The sequence below is a fragment of the Pavona decussata genome, unplaced genomic scaffold (genome assembly GCF_977016875.1).
Source record: "Pavona decussata unplaced genomic scaffold, jaPavDecu1.1 SCAFFOLD_9, whole genome shotgun sequence".
NCBI lineage: Eukaryota > Metazoa > Cnidaria > Anthozoa > Scleractinia > Agariciidae > Pavona > Pavona decussata.
Window position 1 is genome coordinate 1,171,920 of NW_028145432.1, and position 15,770 is coordinate 1,187,689.

The 15,770-nt window shown below is 40.2% G+C and overlaps 2 protein-coding genes across 2 annotated transcripts; one reads left to right on the plus strand and one right to left on the minus strand.

The window, feature by feature from the left end:
* Positions 1-1,415: 1,415 nt before the first annotated feature.
* Positions 1,416-7,448, minus strand: LOC146488439 (meiosis inhibitor protein 1-like). Its single transcript, XM_085117717.1, has 2 exons — positions 5,926-7,448; positions 1,416-5,133 (listed from the first exon to the last, which is right to left on the minus strand). The coding sequence occupies exons 1-2, from the start codon at positions 7,313-7,315 to the stop codon at positions 2,660-2,662; spliced, it is 3,864 nt and encodes a 1,287-aa protein (XP_084973843.1). The 5' UTR covers positions 7,316-7,448; the 3' UTR covers positions 1,416-2,659.
* Positions 7,418-13,388, plus strand: LOC146488440 (uncharacterized). Its single transcript, XM_085117731.1, has 4 exons — positions 7,418-7,572; positions 8,121-8,191; positions 10,012-10,160; positions 11,381-13,388. Exons 1-4 carry the CDS (start codon positions 7,539-7,541, stop codon positions 12,708-12,710), a joined length of 1,584 nt encoding a protein of 527 aa, XP_084973857.1. The 5' UTR covers positions 7,418-7,538; the 3' UTR covers positions 12,711-13,388.
* Positions 13,389-15,770: the final 2,382 nt, after the last annotated feature.

Here is a 15,770-nt window from a genome sequence, read left to right on the forward strand (position 1 = left end):
TTTAACCAGAGACTCTTATTCAAGACGCGAACGACAGAAAAACCTTCGTTTAGTAATACTTTTCTTCCATGTAATCCTTTGGATTAAAAACTGATAACACAGGAAACTGAGATTCCACCCTCCCCCCCCCCCCCCTCCCATCCCCCTCCGGCTTCAGGGATAGCCTTTGTTAGGCACTTGGCTCAGCGCCTTGTCAGTCCCTGGACTCAAACTTTTTTTCGGCGCCTCGACGAAAATCTGTCAAAATGTCATGCTGTTTTGGCCCTAATCTCAAAACAGGCTCTCTTATGGCTGTACAGTCGGAGTGGAAAAAGCACAGCGAGCCTATTCGTAAGGAATAGGAGGGTTAGTCAGTAGTAGAGTAGAAAACGTACGTTTTGTTTTATCAACAGATTTGATATAAGGTAATTTCGCCACCGTAAAGAGATTCGAGTACTGACGTTTCGAGCCCAAGGGCTAACGCTCGAAACGTCAACACTCGGATCTCTCTACGGTATAGCCAAATTACCTCATCTCTGTTGTTAAATTAAACCAAATATCCGTATTGGCAAGGAACCTTCGCGGGTTCTTTTGGCCCTCTTAATCATTTTGTACTTGTAGTACCAGAAAAAACACCGACCGTACTTATCTTGAAACACAATGGACGGGTTCGTATTTTTCGTTCCACTACAGCTAAGCTTATTTGGCGGTATTTGAACGTTTCGTTAGCTTTTGTCAGCAGTATGGATCAGAATGTCTACATCCAACCTCTCCTCTTCACGCTCCCAGAACACGAGGCGAAAAACAATACAATTTCCAAGGTTGTTTCTGTTTTCTTGTTTATTAAATAATTTAACCATCCATATTGGACTCTTTCGCTTTCAAGACGTGATTTATACCAACAGAAACTACCCTAAAATGGTTTTGTACAGCAATTGTTATTTCATTGCTAATAAACCAAACAACATCTATTTGTCGTTATCAAGCTTCGTGGATTTTTCACCACATTCTGAAGTTTGGAGAGAGGAGAGAAGGGGATTCCGTCAATCATATTTGAGAGTGCACTCATTACCATGACGCCTCTCGTCAAAAATTCAGCCGAGGAACCTTTGAAATACTTTTTCAATTCGTTAGTTCGTTTCCGTCAAATTCCGTTCTTCAACAGTTTCACTCGAAATACCTCTTTCTCTCCTTGATGTTTTTCCGGATAGACCACGCCCACCCTAGCCAGTAAACTGACGTTGTACCACTGATTACTTATAGTCTGAAAAAAGTTTCCAGGACCAGTCAGAGCCCTGTTGTTCGAAAGCCGATTAACGCTAAGGCCACGATTAAACGTTAACCCAGGTTTTCAGCTTGCTCGTTAAAAATGTTTTTAAAATCTAATTCTAAGCCAATGGGAAAGAAAAGTCAAAGTCAAAACCAAGGGACAGAAATCTTTTTGAAAAATCTTTATTGTTTAGTAATTAAACTTGAATCAAAATTCTTGTTAATCCGGGTTTAGCTTAATTGGGCTTTGAACAACTGGGCCCTGAAGTACTGATCGCCACCTAATCAGCTTTCCCCTAACCAGGGTATGCTAAGTCGTCATGGTGAAATTTTTGGGTGACGAGTGAGGAGAGATATTAGAGACGTTAAGTAACAGGTGTGTTTTGCAAACGGCAGAAATGATCACGTGACCATGTTTACACAACATTTACCACTCGCTGTTTTCAGTTTCTCATAAAAATTGAGTGGTTTTGCGTTAGCATCAAAGGCTAGAATTATCTTGCACTATTTTCATACATGTACCAAGTTTTTCAAGAAAACATAAACGCGACTGTCACGTTTGCCGTTTGCCGTAAACGTGGTGCCAAATCTCTCTATTAAAATAAGGGACTTTCTCCACTATCTGCCCCTGGGTCTCCGAGGAGAAGGGGGAATATAACATGTGCGAAATTGGGACATAGTTTCGCTTGTCCAAATTTCGCCCGTTGAATCCTCGTCAAGCGTCATCAATTTCACAAAAATTGATGGCTACAAAGTCTCCTTTATTGTACCAAGAGAGGATAATTGTTTCAATTGGTCAACAATATGCCTCAGTTGCAAACAGGTTTACATGTATGTTAAAAACCGATACATGGCTTAAGCTTTTTCCGACGTAGCAGAACTTTGTTGGTCTGTCAATAGCCTTGCCTAGCTTTGTCTTTTTACCCTTTGGCGTTCGTGCTCATTAAACCTCCCGTAGTTTCTATTTCTCTGGCGCCCTCGACAATCTTATGAGCAAATAAAAAGTCTGTGAACAGCCTAGAACTTTGCCGTGACATTGGTGGCATCATGTAGGCAGAAAAAGAGGGAAAGTGGGTTTGGATTTCAAGATAAATCAGACATTTTGAGGATGAATGTGGTGTTGCCCGAACATCCTCTGCTTTTCCGTGTCAAGGACTCGAAGGTCGTGTTTACACAGAAATGGTGTTCAATACTACAATACGTTAATGTCTTCCAATGTAACTAATGGAAAAAGGTTTGTCAGATTGAAAAGATCTGAAAGTCTCTCTTCGAAAACCGTGAATGAATGGTGTCATCAGCTCTTCAGGACTCAAAGCAATGAACACCACTGTCTTCAGTTGAACTGTCTTTTCACGGTTGTCGTTTATGCTTCTACGATGTAGAAACACCTTTCCATCATCTTTCTTGACGCTTACTTTTTCTCTCTTCTAGAGGAGTCGCTCATTGTTTCGTCATGTTCCTCATCGATTTTGTCCCCTACAAGAAGGGTAGCCTTTGTCAGGAGCTCAGGATCTGCAAGAACTTTTGCTTTCAGCAAGTCTTTAGCAAAAATCACGCCATCTACTATGTAAAACTTGGAATCCTCGTTTGAATCCCCGCTCTGTGCCGCTCTGGTAGAAAGTGTTCCCTTGAACGCCGTAAGCCAGGTCGCAACAGCACCCTTCTGGTTTTGTGACATAATGTTGTCTTCCGAAGTTAACAGCTGTGCCAAAAGATTGATGCAGTGCCAGGACAGGTCCCGTTCTGAACAAGAAATGCTTGGAATTCTATCAAGGATAGATTTCACTACCTTTTGAAGAACGCCTGTGAATTGGTGTCTCTTTGGAGCATGCTGAAGAATCAGCTGACAAAATAAAACCAAGCTGGGGGTTATCACGTTGACATTGAGCACGGATAACTGGGATTCCAAAACGATTCTGTTCCAAGGATTACTCGCAAAGAAGGTGGCATCCGGAACGTGGCTAAGAAAGCTTCTGAGACACTTCACAGCACACTGTCGCACAGTCTCACTGTCATGGACCAAGGCATTTTGCAGGAAAACTTGCAGGACTTGGAGATCCACGTCGGAGAGCTCAAGATATTGCTCTTTGTCTTGGGTCCTATCGTACAATACCACGAGGGGCTTGTTTGATCTCCCAGATGCGGTCTTGAAGAAAACATCCCAGAAGACAAGACTGGAAAGAACCAAAACGTTCTTCCTCTCGTTAGCCAGGTTGATCATTTCTTTTTTGTTGACTTTGAAAGGGTCTTGGCCATCTTTGTGAACCTGTGACTGCGTGATTGCAAGGGATGAGACCAGTACTAAGGCAATCGCAAGTAAATAGGCATCATTCATGGAAATATCACGCTGGGCGACATTTTTAACTTGCTTGGTATCCAAAATCCCTTGGATAAATACACAGAACGCCTTGTTCGACAGAAGAATCGCGGCCACTCTGTGACTGTGATCACCTCTGTCCAAATCCCAAACTAACGTGACATTGAGGTAATTGATTGCAGCTATCGTAAATCTTCGGCCATCGATAGCAGACGTCAAAAGGCTTATAACGTGATATAAAAGCTTGATGTCAAATGCTGGAAAGTTCATTTGGATAACTGTCATTACTTTCAGCATAGCGGCAATTGAGTGTCCGGGAAGAGGGTTGCTCTTGTGACCAAGAAAAAGCTTATGAAAAATGTTTGCAACATGGTTGGCTAAGGCACTTAGTCGGGGCTTGCTTGTCTCTGATTGGGAATCTGAATCTGTATCTGAAGCTGACACCTCAGCAATTAATGCTTCCAGAACTTCCACTACACGATTCACAATGGTTTCTTCACTGTAATCCACAAGAGACACAAATGTTCGAAAGCTTTGCAAGTTAGATGACAGAACGTTGAGGAGTGCTTTGTGATTGAAAACGTTCTTCGTTCCTCCTGTTTCCATGAAGCAGATAAAAACTTGTCGTCCAAAGGTCTGTGCCAAGGTTTCACACGAAAATATCCAGGAAACAAACAGAACATCATGGATGTAAATGCCTTCAAACTCCTTAGCTTTAAACTTGATCAAACTTTGCTCCAGAATCCTCTGAGAAATGTTTATGCTTTCGACGGTGGTTGCTGGAAGAGGTGAAGATTTCAGCCTGTTGCAAGATGTGATATAGAGAAATAACAAATGTTTTAAAGTAACACGAGGCAGAATGCTGAGGTCGGGATGTAAAACGAGGTACTTGTGAAGACTCGGTACAAGTTGTTCAATTGGAACAATGTCATCACCGTGAGCAAAAGACACGTATATAAGCTCAATACAGCAGCACTGTGTCCTGAAGAGCGACTCATCAACAATCTCACTGGTGTCCTGTCTAACTGAGCTCTGGGCAAGCAAGTTTAAACACGCGGATGGAGAATAAATACAACCAATGCTGTCTTTCGTTAAACGATCACCGAGTTGGTTCCTCTCAGTCTCATTACCAAGTGCAAGACAAAGTTCTGCTAAGAAACATGCTATCGCTTCTGTCAGTTCTCTGCTCTCTGCCCGTTGGTAGAACTTCTCTCGGATCTCTAGCGACAATCTCACAAAGGAACCTGACGCCAGCTTTTGGGCAAAACTCTCCCTGCAAGAACTCTCTGAAGAAACCGAACGACGAATGATGTCAAAAAAGGTTGTAAAGACAGCTGGATCCTCCACTGATTCGTAGTTTAACATCACGGCTGGGACACATATTTGGTCAATGGATTTCCACAAGGACTCAAGAAACTGGTCGAGGGTATCATTCTCGGTTGTGATGGAGTCATCGGTCCTTGTTAGTAAGGCAGCGTAGGAGGGTTCTCTCCCTTGGTATTCCTTAACAAATTGGAAGGCCTTCTTGATGGCCCTCAACAGGGCACACAGGAATGTCTCAAGTGAACCTAAACAATCAGTAGAATACAAGTTATGAGCCTATGAACAGGGTTTCAAGTGAAGTATAGGCGAGCTTGTTTCTGAGGGAAAGAAGGAACGAACGCCAGACTGTGCTTCGTCTGGGGACGAGAAAGCCAAGCCGCACTAGGCTCACCGGTTTTCTCTTTGTCCTATACCCCACTTGGGCGCCTGTTCATAGGCTAACAACTTATGATCAATGATTAAATATACAAAGGCTTGATTGAAAGTTTCGGTTGCTAGGTGTAGAGGGGGTCGGTGGGGTGGTAAACAAATTATAGGATGGATTCATGAAGCTCTCTTAAGCTAAGATGTGTCCTTGGAATTTTTTGAAACACAAAAGTTCACAGAAAACAGCCGTGGTTCAAATCCCGGCCAGATCAACTCCTAGATTCTCAAAGGAACCGAAGAAAAGGTGTTGCCTTGGATATAACAAATGGATACAACTTCAAATGGCTCCGATTACTGAAAAAGAACCACTGAGGTGGCAACGAACCCTCAGCGACTGGCTATGACCACACTTAATGCCAACCTTTGCGGTTGAATTGGTGTGGTTTTTCTGAAAGGCTTCTGCATGAATGAGACCACAACTCTGTATAATAGCCAGAAGTCAATGGCCATTGCCGCTTGTTGGGAGAACACTTCAACACATAAACACAGCAATGGTATGATTCATCTTGACTTAGGAGGGCTTAATGTATCGATTCCCTACAGAACGAGGGGTCAGAAACGTTCATCCTGAAGCTTCGACTTTAATTAACTTGAGTAACAATGTAACTCACCTTTGCTAACATTTCTAAAATGCATCCTTGGCTTAGTGAATTTCTGCAAGTGAGAGATAATGGCGGACACAAGTGGGACGACGACCTCAAACTCCATGGATGGAGGGTGGTGGTAAATGCTTAGAAAATGTTCCACAGCACAGACAGCCTGGGTGAGAACCCTTTGGTCTGGACACTTCAAACTCTCAAACAGGACATTGGCACACTGCCTACAAAGCTCTTCACTTGGGAAGAGTTGAATGCTACAAGGTTGCATCGATAAGATGAGTGACAGAACGCGAATTCCTTGTCTGATAATTTCAAGGTTCTTCAGTTTAATGGCTTTTGAGACACCAACAATCACAGACTCGATGCCATACACAGAATATCCCTCGCTGTAGAATATTTCGGCCCTTACAAGATGATCCAAGCTACAAAATACGGAGCCAAGAACAATGTCATTTGAAGATTCCAGATCTTCTAAAAGCATTTCACATATGCCAGACGTCAGGAAGATTTTTGTGAAAGTTTTTTCCACAAAATCGTTTCTTAATATCTGAGTAATGCACTGGATAGCTCCAATTTGGATTGCCTCGTTTGGCGATAGCATCAACTTCTTCAAGCTTTCCAACAAGGCACAGCTCCCCTTGTTATCGGATTTCAAGGCTGTGTTTAATACAACTGACTGCGTTGAAAGCAGCTTCAACACGCCTAGAGCGTTCGTTTGAACATCGGTGCTTATGCCACAGGCAACGAGAGCGCAAGTTTGTCTGCAAATTTTCTCCTTGACTTGAAAACTCAACGCATTCAACGCGTCTTCTTTTGAGCAAATTTGCACTAAAACGAAGAGATAAGCGGCCTTAATATTGTCTTCAGGAAACAGAATATTGGTCAGGAAATACTCCATTAACTGTGGCGAATCCTTGGCAATTACCAGTGACAAAGCAGGAATAGATTTTAAAAGTCTTCCCAAGGTCAGGACGAACGGGTAGGATTTCTTCATATTATTCACTTGTAAGATTTGGGTCTGCAGTTTGTCCACGATTTTCTCCACAAGAATTTCCGAACGTAGTTTCACAGTTGTAAGGTCTAGAGCTTCAATTGCTGTGTTCATCAGAAGTTCGTTCTCTGAGGACAACAGATGCATGATTGTGCTGCATAAGTGAGAGGTGATTCTCGTATTTTGGCAGAGAAGCTCCACGAGATGTTGACTGTTCGAGAGCAGAAAAACAACTTCTCGAAGAGCCTTTCGTTTTCGAAGGTGAAGAACCTCGGGGTTTTCCAAAAGCTCTACTAAGCACGCCACACAAACCACGGAAATGTTCGTTCCTGTCATTCTCCACTGCGAATCATGTTTTGAATGATTTGTTGTGAAGAAACTCAATGAATTATCTGCCAGTGCACCTTCCATGATTCTCAACGATTCTCAAAACTTGCAGGATTTACAGCGAAGCGCGTGAGCCCACGATCTTTTTGAAATGTGGTTATTCGCTTTGCTCAGGCGCATTGTTGTCTGTTTTGGAGGGAAACTTTCAAAATAACGGAATTTGAAAAGTGTACTCACTTGCTGCAAATAAGTTCATCTTTTTGTACTGTAAAGTCGAAGCATTTGTGTGTAATTTTGTAATAGGATCATGGCATCCGATGTAGTTCAAGACCTGGAAAAAGGTGGGTGTCATTTTTGTACACAAAAGTTTTAAAATTGGAAAGTTTGGCTCGCTGTCTCCCGCCGTCCTTCGAAGACCAAAACAGGAGAACGTCGATCGCAAGTGTTGAATCTTTTGTTTAGTAAGTAGTTGAATTGAGGATATTTACCAGATCTTTAGTAATTTTCAGAATCAATTTGTCCTGGAATGCGATTGAGTACTTAGACTAATTTCGTAGTTTTATTGATAAAATTAGTATGAACCACGATTACGAATATTTATAGTCGTAAACTTCTAGCATAGAGTTGTGACACTGCTATAAAGACCATTGAGAGATTTCTATTCCTTTCATATGATCGTTTCCGTGCCAGCCTGAGTTCAAGGCTAACGTGTTTTTAAATGTCCATGCCTCCACTAGATGCCATATAATTTTAAGTTTATAAGCCTTGCCAATAAAAGCCCTTGGAATTTGCCGAGTGCTGTAAAAGCACTCTGGACCTTATATAAAGTTAAGCTTCAACGTAAAACAGATTGCAATGTTTTGATATATTTTATCATTTCACGTTTCAGTCAAACCTTCTGTGTTGCAAGAGAATGTTCCCCCTATTGGTACAACGGCTCCAGTGAGAAGACTCACAAAGGTAGGCCCTGAAATGATGCTCTATTCAATCACGTACTTTCTGCATGTTCTGTGATAATTATAATTTATAAAAGTTCCGTATTTGAGTTCTGGAGTAAATAAGTTTCTGTGCTAGTTTTATTTAAGAAACACTATTTTGCATGCAGACATTTTTTGATAAGTTTACACCAGTTTATAATAGGCTAATTTAGCAGCAGAACAGGAATGTCACTTGAGGACGCGAGTCTTTTTCTACTATCTTATGGGTATTCTTGATGTGCGCGCCGTTGTCAACTGATGTTCCCGTTCTGTTGCTAAATCAGCCTTTTAACGGCCGTGAAGGAAACTAAGGCCCGGTTCAGATGCTGAGCTTTTCATGAGCCGAACATAATACCTTGAATTAAGTACATGAAAAGTTCGGCGTCTGAATCAATTGGGAACGGCTCAGTCGTTCTTCCCGCCTGGCTCAGCCGGGAATTTCAGCTTTGGAACGGCTTTGATTCAGACGCCGAACTTTTCATGAGCCAAACGTAATGCACAAATTATTTTAACGTATTTCAAATACTGAAAAAATAAAAAAATAAAAAACAACGCTGACTTTTCGATTGGTTTTGCTTCAAGTAAATTAAGTTCGGCTAATTAAATTTGGCGTCTGAATCAAAAGGCGGGATTTTCGTGATTTGGGCCGACCTTAATTTGAATTAAGCTTGGCTCATGAAAAGTTCGGCGTCTGAACTGGGCCTAAGTACACCAGTTTGGGATACAGTAGAATCTTGCATGATGAACCCCTGTATGAAGAAGTCCTTGGCACAACGGACAATGTCAATTCAGCTTAGCCATAGCTACAGCAAGATGCATGGAACAGCACTGCAATATAATGCAGTAGTACCCTGGCATAATGAAATCCCTGTTTCACAGTTATAATGAACACAGTAAAAAATGTCTACCCTGATATAACAAATAAAATAATATTATCATTTGACTGAAATCAGAAGTTACATGCAAATGAATCAAAAGGGATATCAAGGAATATAACTTTCTGTCAACAGCTTGTTATTTGCTACCAGGTGGCATTATAGTAATCTATGATGTTTTATCCACTTTGTCTGGGTTGTCTATTATCAGTTCTGTCAACTTCTCAAAAAGCATCCAATTTAATTATTTGCCAAATCCCAATATAACAAAGATTTTGGTCTTCTTCTCGCAAAGTCGTTTATAATAAACCCCCGTTACAATGAACACATTTTCCCAGTCCCCCGGCACTTTGTTGTACCAGGGTTCCATTTTACAGTGTAATAGATAGTTTGGACTAAGAGGGTTGTCCAACACTGTTGACCTGATAGGACCCTAAAAAAGCTATCTTTCGATACAGATGGACTAATTTTGTTCCTTTGAACTATGGCTCGTTCTCAAAGTGTGAGACCACGAGATACATGTCTAAATGCATTATTTTTTGTGTCTCACACTTGAGAATGAAGCACCATAGTTCAAATGGACAAAATAAATCCATCTGTATAGGTTGAAGGCTTTTTCAGGTTGTATACTGTTGATGGTATTGGACATGTATACGAATTAAATTATTTTGTAAGTGAGTCTAACGAAGTATATTTGAATTCATTCAAACTCATCTGAGGGTGGAGTTTTTGCATCTATGGCACCATGTTCTTTTTTTTCCCAGCATTTTGGAAATCCCCTGGAGGTTAAGTTAGGCAGCCACAGCCCACTAACTAAGAGAGGGGGTGGGGGACGTATTACAAATCTGACAACCAAATATACCATGTTTGGTCTTTGTTTGTTTATTTTTTAATACAAAGTCATTTATTCACTGTCAATAACCAATAGGTCGAGAAAGCAAGACTTGAGGCTCTTTCTGCCTTTGGAAACTGTCCATTCAATTCACTGGATGTCAAGAAAGAATCTTTCAAGTCAAAACTCAATGCAACTGCTAAGACCGCAGCTCCAGGAAGAGACACAACCAAAAGATTTACTCGGTAAAGGATCTTCTTTTGATAATAGACTGTATTAGCTTTAGGCTTTGTTTATTTTTTTAGGCGGACTCTCATGTAAACCACTTTTTTAGTGAATCCTGGTATCCTCAATAGAGATTTAATTTATTTAATTTATCATTTCACCTTGACAGCAGGGTTTTCATTAATTATTTTTGATAGGAGGGTTTTGAACATGGTGAATAGACGGGCCACTACTCACAGACTTTCAATCTGAGTTATTAAATACACTGCAAATACAATCAACTCTCGCCTTGCAGACACCCTGCTATTATGGACACTTGCTATTACGGACAAAATCCAGATCCCCGAAAGCTATGGGGGTTTGACTGAAACTGACTCCCGCTATTACGGACTCTTGCTATTATAGAATTACGGACACTTTCGTGATACAAACATAACAATTTTATTGTTTTGACTCTTGATAAAGCGGACACCATGAACTTTGCACATAACATAAATTGCAGTCTGATGTTCGTCATTTGTCAAAACACACTTCAAAAGATTTCTGGAGTGTTTATTTTCACACCAATCTCTTTTGTGGCTGTACAACAGACTCTACGTTTTCACTTCAGCTTATGCCTTTTCCTTCCAGACTCTTTAGGAGAGACCAAGCCCTCATCCTCCATTCTCAATGACTGCTTAGCAGATTCACTACTGTTGAGAAGCTTTCAACTCTTACAAGATACTTTGGGTTGCCACGTAACTCATAAATAACTGAAATCTCAAGCCCCAGGCTGCCACCTCAGTTGATCCCCACACCCCACTATTACAGACTCCGGCTATTACGGACACTAAACAAATTATGTCCTGAGGGTGTCCGCTATAATGAGAGTTGACTGTATATTACAAATGTTTGGTTTATCAACAGAGTTGATAACTAAAGGTAAATTAACCACTGTAAAGAGCTTCAAGTGGTTACGGTGGTCAATTTACCTTTAAGTGATCAACTCTGTTGATAAACCAACTATTTTTTTCTACTCCTCGCTGACGCAGCACCACAGTTTCTTTAGAAACGAAACCCCTTATGCAAATATATTAGCCTGGTTTCTACATTTATTTACAGTTTTTGTAATGACAGCGATTCAGTTATCAGTGGCAATGCTTAGCAAACCATAAATGGGAACAGACCTTAATAGAGGACATTATTTTAATTTTAGTTTAAAGAAATTTAGTCATTGTTTACTTGATCTTCCTCTTGACAGCATGCAAAAAGCCAGGCAGGAAGCTAATGAAGCTTTCAAGAATATTAAACTTGGCCAGAAGCGAAAAGCCAGTGTAACAGAAAAGAAAACAGGATTGTCTCCAGTTACGGAAAATGCAAAAAAGAGGCTTACCAGATTGGAAAGATGTAAGCTTGAAGCACAGAATGCTTTTGGAAATGCTGCCCTGAGTGACATAGGGGAAAATGCGGATACAAGGAAGAGCTTTGGAAGGGGATCTATTTCAAGGATGAAGAAGGAACAGAGAAAATCTACCAGCAAGGGAAGACAAAACAGAAGATCATCGTCAAGAAGAAGGAGTTTATGTCGAAAAAGTTCTACAAAAGGCAGTCGGATAACAAGGGTTCAGGTTGCCCAGTTGGAGGCTCTTCAGAGTTTTGGGGGACAGGGTCTGGACGAAGTCTGGAAGTCTGGTAAAACAATTTCCACTTGCTCTGAACACACTGAACCAACAAACAAAGAAGAGGTAATGACTGACTCCGGGGAGCCCGCTGTGTCTAGTGAGGTTGCGGCAACTGAGGAGGAAGGTACAGCAGATGTCAGCTGTCAGTCAGTTCTTGTAAATGACATTCTTGGTGACTCACTGGAGGTTTGCATGGTTTCATGTGATGTAAAAAACACTTGCCAAGAAAAAACTGATTTAGTTGATGACGGGCTGTCAAATGAAAACGCAGTAGAATTTTCATCTGAAAAACATTGTCAGCTAGTTGACGAATCTACCCAAATTTACGAGCCGACTGAGAGTGAGTTGCCTGCAGAAGATCCCAAATCAAATAAGGTTAGCAATTCTGTAGTGCAAGATCAGAATGCATCTGTGTTAGCTGCTCATGGTCACCCTTGTGACAGTCAAATGCACAGCACAAAAGAAATGTGTCCAATTCCTGATCAAAGTCATCACCAGTCTTCTGTTCTGTCAAATGACATGCAGTGCAGCAGCGCAGTGTGCATGGAACCCAAGCCTGTCACACGACTGGAGAAAGCCCGGTTGGAAGCACTGCAGAGCTTTCATGGACAAGCATTTGATCAAGTCATAAAGTCTTCCTCCAGGAAAATGGCTAAGTATTTGACTCCCGTGAAGCATCAAGGAACAAACACTGAGGCGAATCAAACAAGGAACACACCCTCACAGACCGAGGAGTCCTTTTGCAGGCGCCATCCACGCCCAAAGAGTTCTTTCTATACCAGTCTCAGAGACAACAGCTTTTATGACAGGGATGCTCTGCTGGAGAGTAGTAAGATGGTTGTGTTAACGGCCAGAACCCTGGACACGCCTTCTCCAGACTGCTCGCCGGCAAATGCTTCAAACCCGTGATCTTGAGTCAGTGATACTATTGGCGTTGTCTGCATCCCCTTACCTTCTCGTGCCATCGATGTTGGTTTGCAAAGACGTTGCTTCACTTTTTTATTCTTAGTTAAACTGATAAAGACCTCAGATCTTTGTTTATATTTAGACAATGTTAAAAGTTGTGTTCTAGTTACTACAGTATCTACTGCATTTACTGCTAACATTAATCTTTGTTAGTTGAACATGTTTTTTTGAAAAAGTGATTGATTTTGATCACAAAGATTAGTTTTGACAATGATAGAGCAGGTTGAGAAATAGTAGTGTGGAAAGCAGTTATTGCATAGAATGTTATGGTTTAAAGTGTTACGATTTTCATGCAAAAGACATGTCTTTGAGTAACATATACTTATTCAAAAAGAGATTATAAAAGTTTAGAAAACAGATTTATTTAATAGTATTAAGTCAAGCCATTGTCTTAGGTTGAAGTTCTTTTAAAAAGATGCAAGTGTTAATAGGTCGACAGCATGTTGATGTTGGTATGCCATGTTACTTAGTAAAAAGTCACCAGATCTGACATTCTAGCATTAGGCAAGCCCACACACGGTCTGCAAATGACACACCACACACACACACAACATTGCTGTTTGTCATTGTTTTCAGAGGGAAAAAAAGTAGCTGCATTAAAATGATCATGTACTTTTAAAACTGATGGACTTTGTTTGACGCTGCTATGCTATACTTTCGCATTTTTGTTCTTTCACACTGATATTCTTTGTAAGGTTTACACGTTCCATGTGAACCACAGGTGGCCCACAGGGCTTGCGACTTACTGTATTTTCTTATTAAATAAGTGCCCACACTCTAATAAAAGCTCAAAAGCTAAAACCTCCTCTGCCAAAATAGCCCCTCTCCCCGTCACTTCTAAAAGAGAACCTGTTTCCATTGTCACAACTTAAGCTACACCAGCATCAATATAAGAGAACGGTTTCTTCTCTTCACTTCCAGTTGTATTTCTTAAGTTCCCTGGTTCCAGTTCATTGAAAGAAGAACTTGCCCCCTGGTCAAAGTGAATACAGTATTTTTTTTTCTTCTCGTACAAGACAATATCTGGTTAATGATGGTAATCTTATGTCCATGACAAGTTTGTATCGCCAAATCCTTCAGAAGCTTGGCATTAGCAGGTTATCACTATTGTTATCGTTATCATCATCATTTTGTTATCGCTATCATTATTATTATTATTATTATTATTATTATTATTATTATTATTATTACTATTATTATTAGCGGAGAAGGCCCTGTTACCATAGCAACAGTATGACCTGTTAAAAACACCCTTAAATTTAGCCTTAAGTGGTTATAACTCAAAAAAGAGCTAGTTGACCTCCATTTTCTTTTTATAAGTTGTGGAATAATTTGTAATCAACTTTTCAAAAACATGAGTAACGTTTTGGAAACTTTAGGTTATTTTGAGCAACTTGTGACTAGCCCAATTTAAGGACTGGACGGGTTTGGCTGAGAGGAGGTATGGAGCTACATGTACTAACCATGCCTTTACAGTTGCATTTAGGTGGACATCAATCAAAGAAAAGCCGTTGAAGTTATTTTGAATAATGACAATATTTCAAGGCAAAAGGACCAAGAAATTGAGAACTTTTACCATTGAAAGATGGCAAGATTTGTCAAAGTTTAGTTCCAAACCAGTTTAATTGAGTTGTGTACACTACAGTTACCATATATGATGTATCTTCCAAAAAAACCAAGATGGCGGATTAAGGTTAACCAAAAGGAAGGGCGTCGTTTAGAGGAGACCGTGTATTTTTTAATAAAAAATTTAAATCGCTGCACGTGATAATTTGCAAAGTCAGCTATCTGTGCGAATTAGCAAATTCTCACGTGCAATGAAATTCAATTTAATATTTTTAATTAAAAAATACCCTCTCCTTTAACTTGACTAGACCTCTTAATGAGATAAACTTCTCAATTTATTGGCTGTGTTGCCTTGAAATCTTGGCAGAATTAAAAATATTTTCAACGACTTTTCTTTGATTGACATCTATCAAAACAATTTTATCCGACTCTTTTTGAAGGCGGTATGTCGCGTGTTATCTTTTAAATTGGTAACCGCTGTAAGACGAAAAATCGCGATGACGAAAAAAGAGTCGGCCGGTCGCGCATGTACCGTGTATGGCGGCCGCCGGCTAATGGCTTGATCAAATTATTGAAACGGTGACGGCAGTTCGCCGGTAGGTTGTGACAACCTGAAAAGGATCTCATTGCTGAAATTTGACATTTAACTTCTACCTGTGAAGAAAGGCAACAACCCTAAGGAAAAAACAATTCTTTTTCTCTTTTCAGTAACATGCCTACATTTTTCTTCCCAGATTCTATATGTGAAGAAAGGCAACAGCACTACCTGTGAAAAAAGGCAATTGATTGATTTGTACTGGGTAATCAAACAGTGACGAGTGAAATAAGAAAACAATTTCACGCTTGTTTTGTCAAAATTCTAATATTTTCCCGAGCCTTGTGCCTTTTTTATAGGTGACAAATTACGATTACAATTATTGACCGGCTTGATTTTTTTGAGCTTTGTAATTTCACATGTGAAATTAAAAATTAACACTGAAATTTCCACTGAATTTCGCTCTAAAATTTAAGAGTAATTATTTAACAATGTTAATCTTTCCAGATATGATGCCTTCTATTTGTCAGTGAGTAACAGACTTTGTAAATCGTAAAATAACGATTCTTAATCATCCTACTTAATCTTTTCATGTCACAAAGCAAAACTTCTCAAACTGACCAGCAACTGAGAAAAAATTCGCGGTTCTTGTTGTTGCCGGAGAAACTGAGATTTTGAGAAGTAGAGTGCAAATGACCCTTTAACTGTATACCATCATGTGTTTTTGTTGTTGTTGTTCTTCGCAGAATCTTCCCGGTTGGCTCTAACATGGAATTGTAGAATAAAAGGCAATCTGCAAACTTTAACTTCTCTGGGAAACTTATGTGTTTCGAAGTTGACGTGGTACTGTAAATGACCGCACACTGAGAAATTAAATAACGTCAGAATGGGGTTGACTAGTA

Bases quoted from the DNA above. Each gene is read 5' to 3' on its own strand.
- LOC146488439 (XM_085117717.1), bottom strand. From the start codon at position 7,315: ATGGAAGGTGCACTGGCAGATAATTCATTGAGTTTCTTCACAACAAAT. The intron at 5,134-5,925 runs GTGAGTTACATT...CTGATTGTTTAG, and splicing joins TTTTAGAAATGTTAGCAAAG to GTTCACTTGAGACATTCCTG.
- LOC146488440 (XM_085117731.1), top strand. From the start codon at position 7,539: ATGGCATCCGATGTAGTTCAAGACCTGGAAAAAG. The intron at 7,573-8,120 runs GTGGGTGTCATT...TTCACGTTTCAG, and splicing joins AGTTCAAGACCTGGAAAAAG to TCAAACCTTCTGTGTTGCAA. The intron at 8,192-10,011 runs GTAGGCCCTGAA...AATAACCAATAG, and splicing joins CAGTGAGAAGACTCACAAAG to GTCGAGAAAGCAAGACTTGA.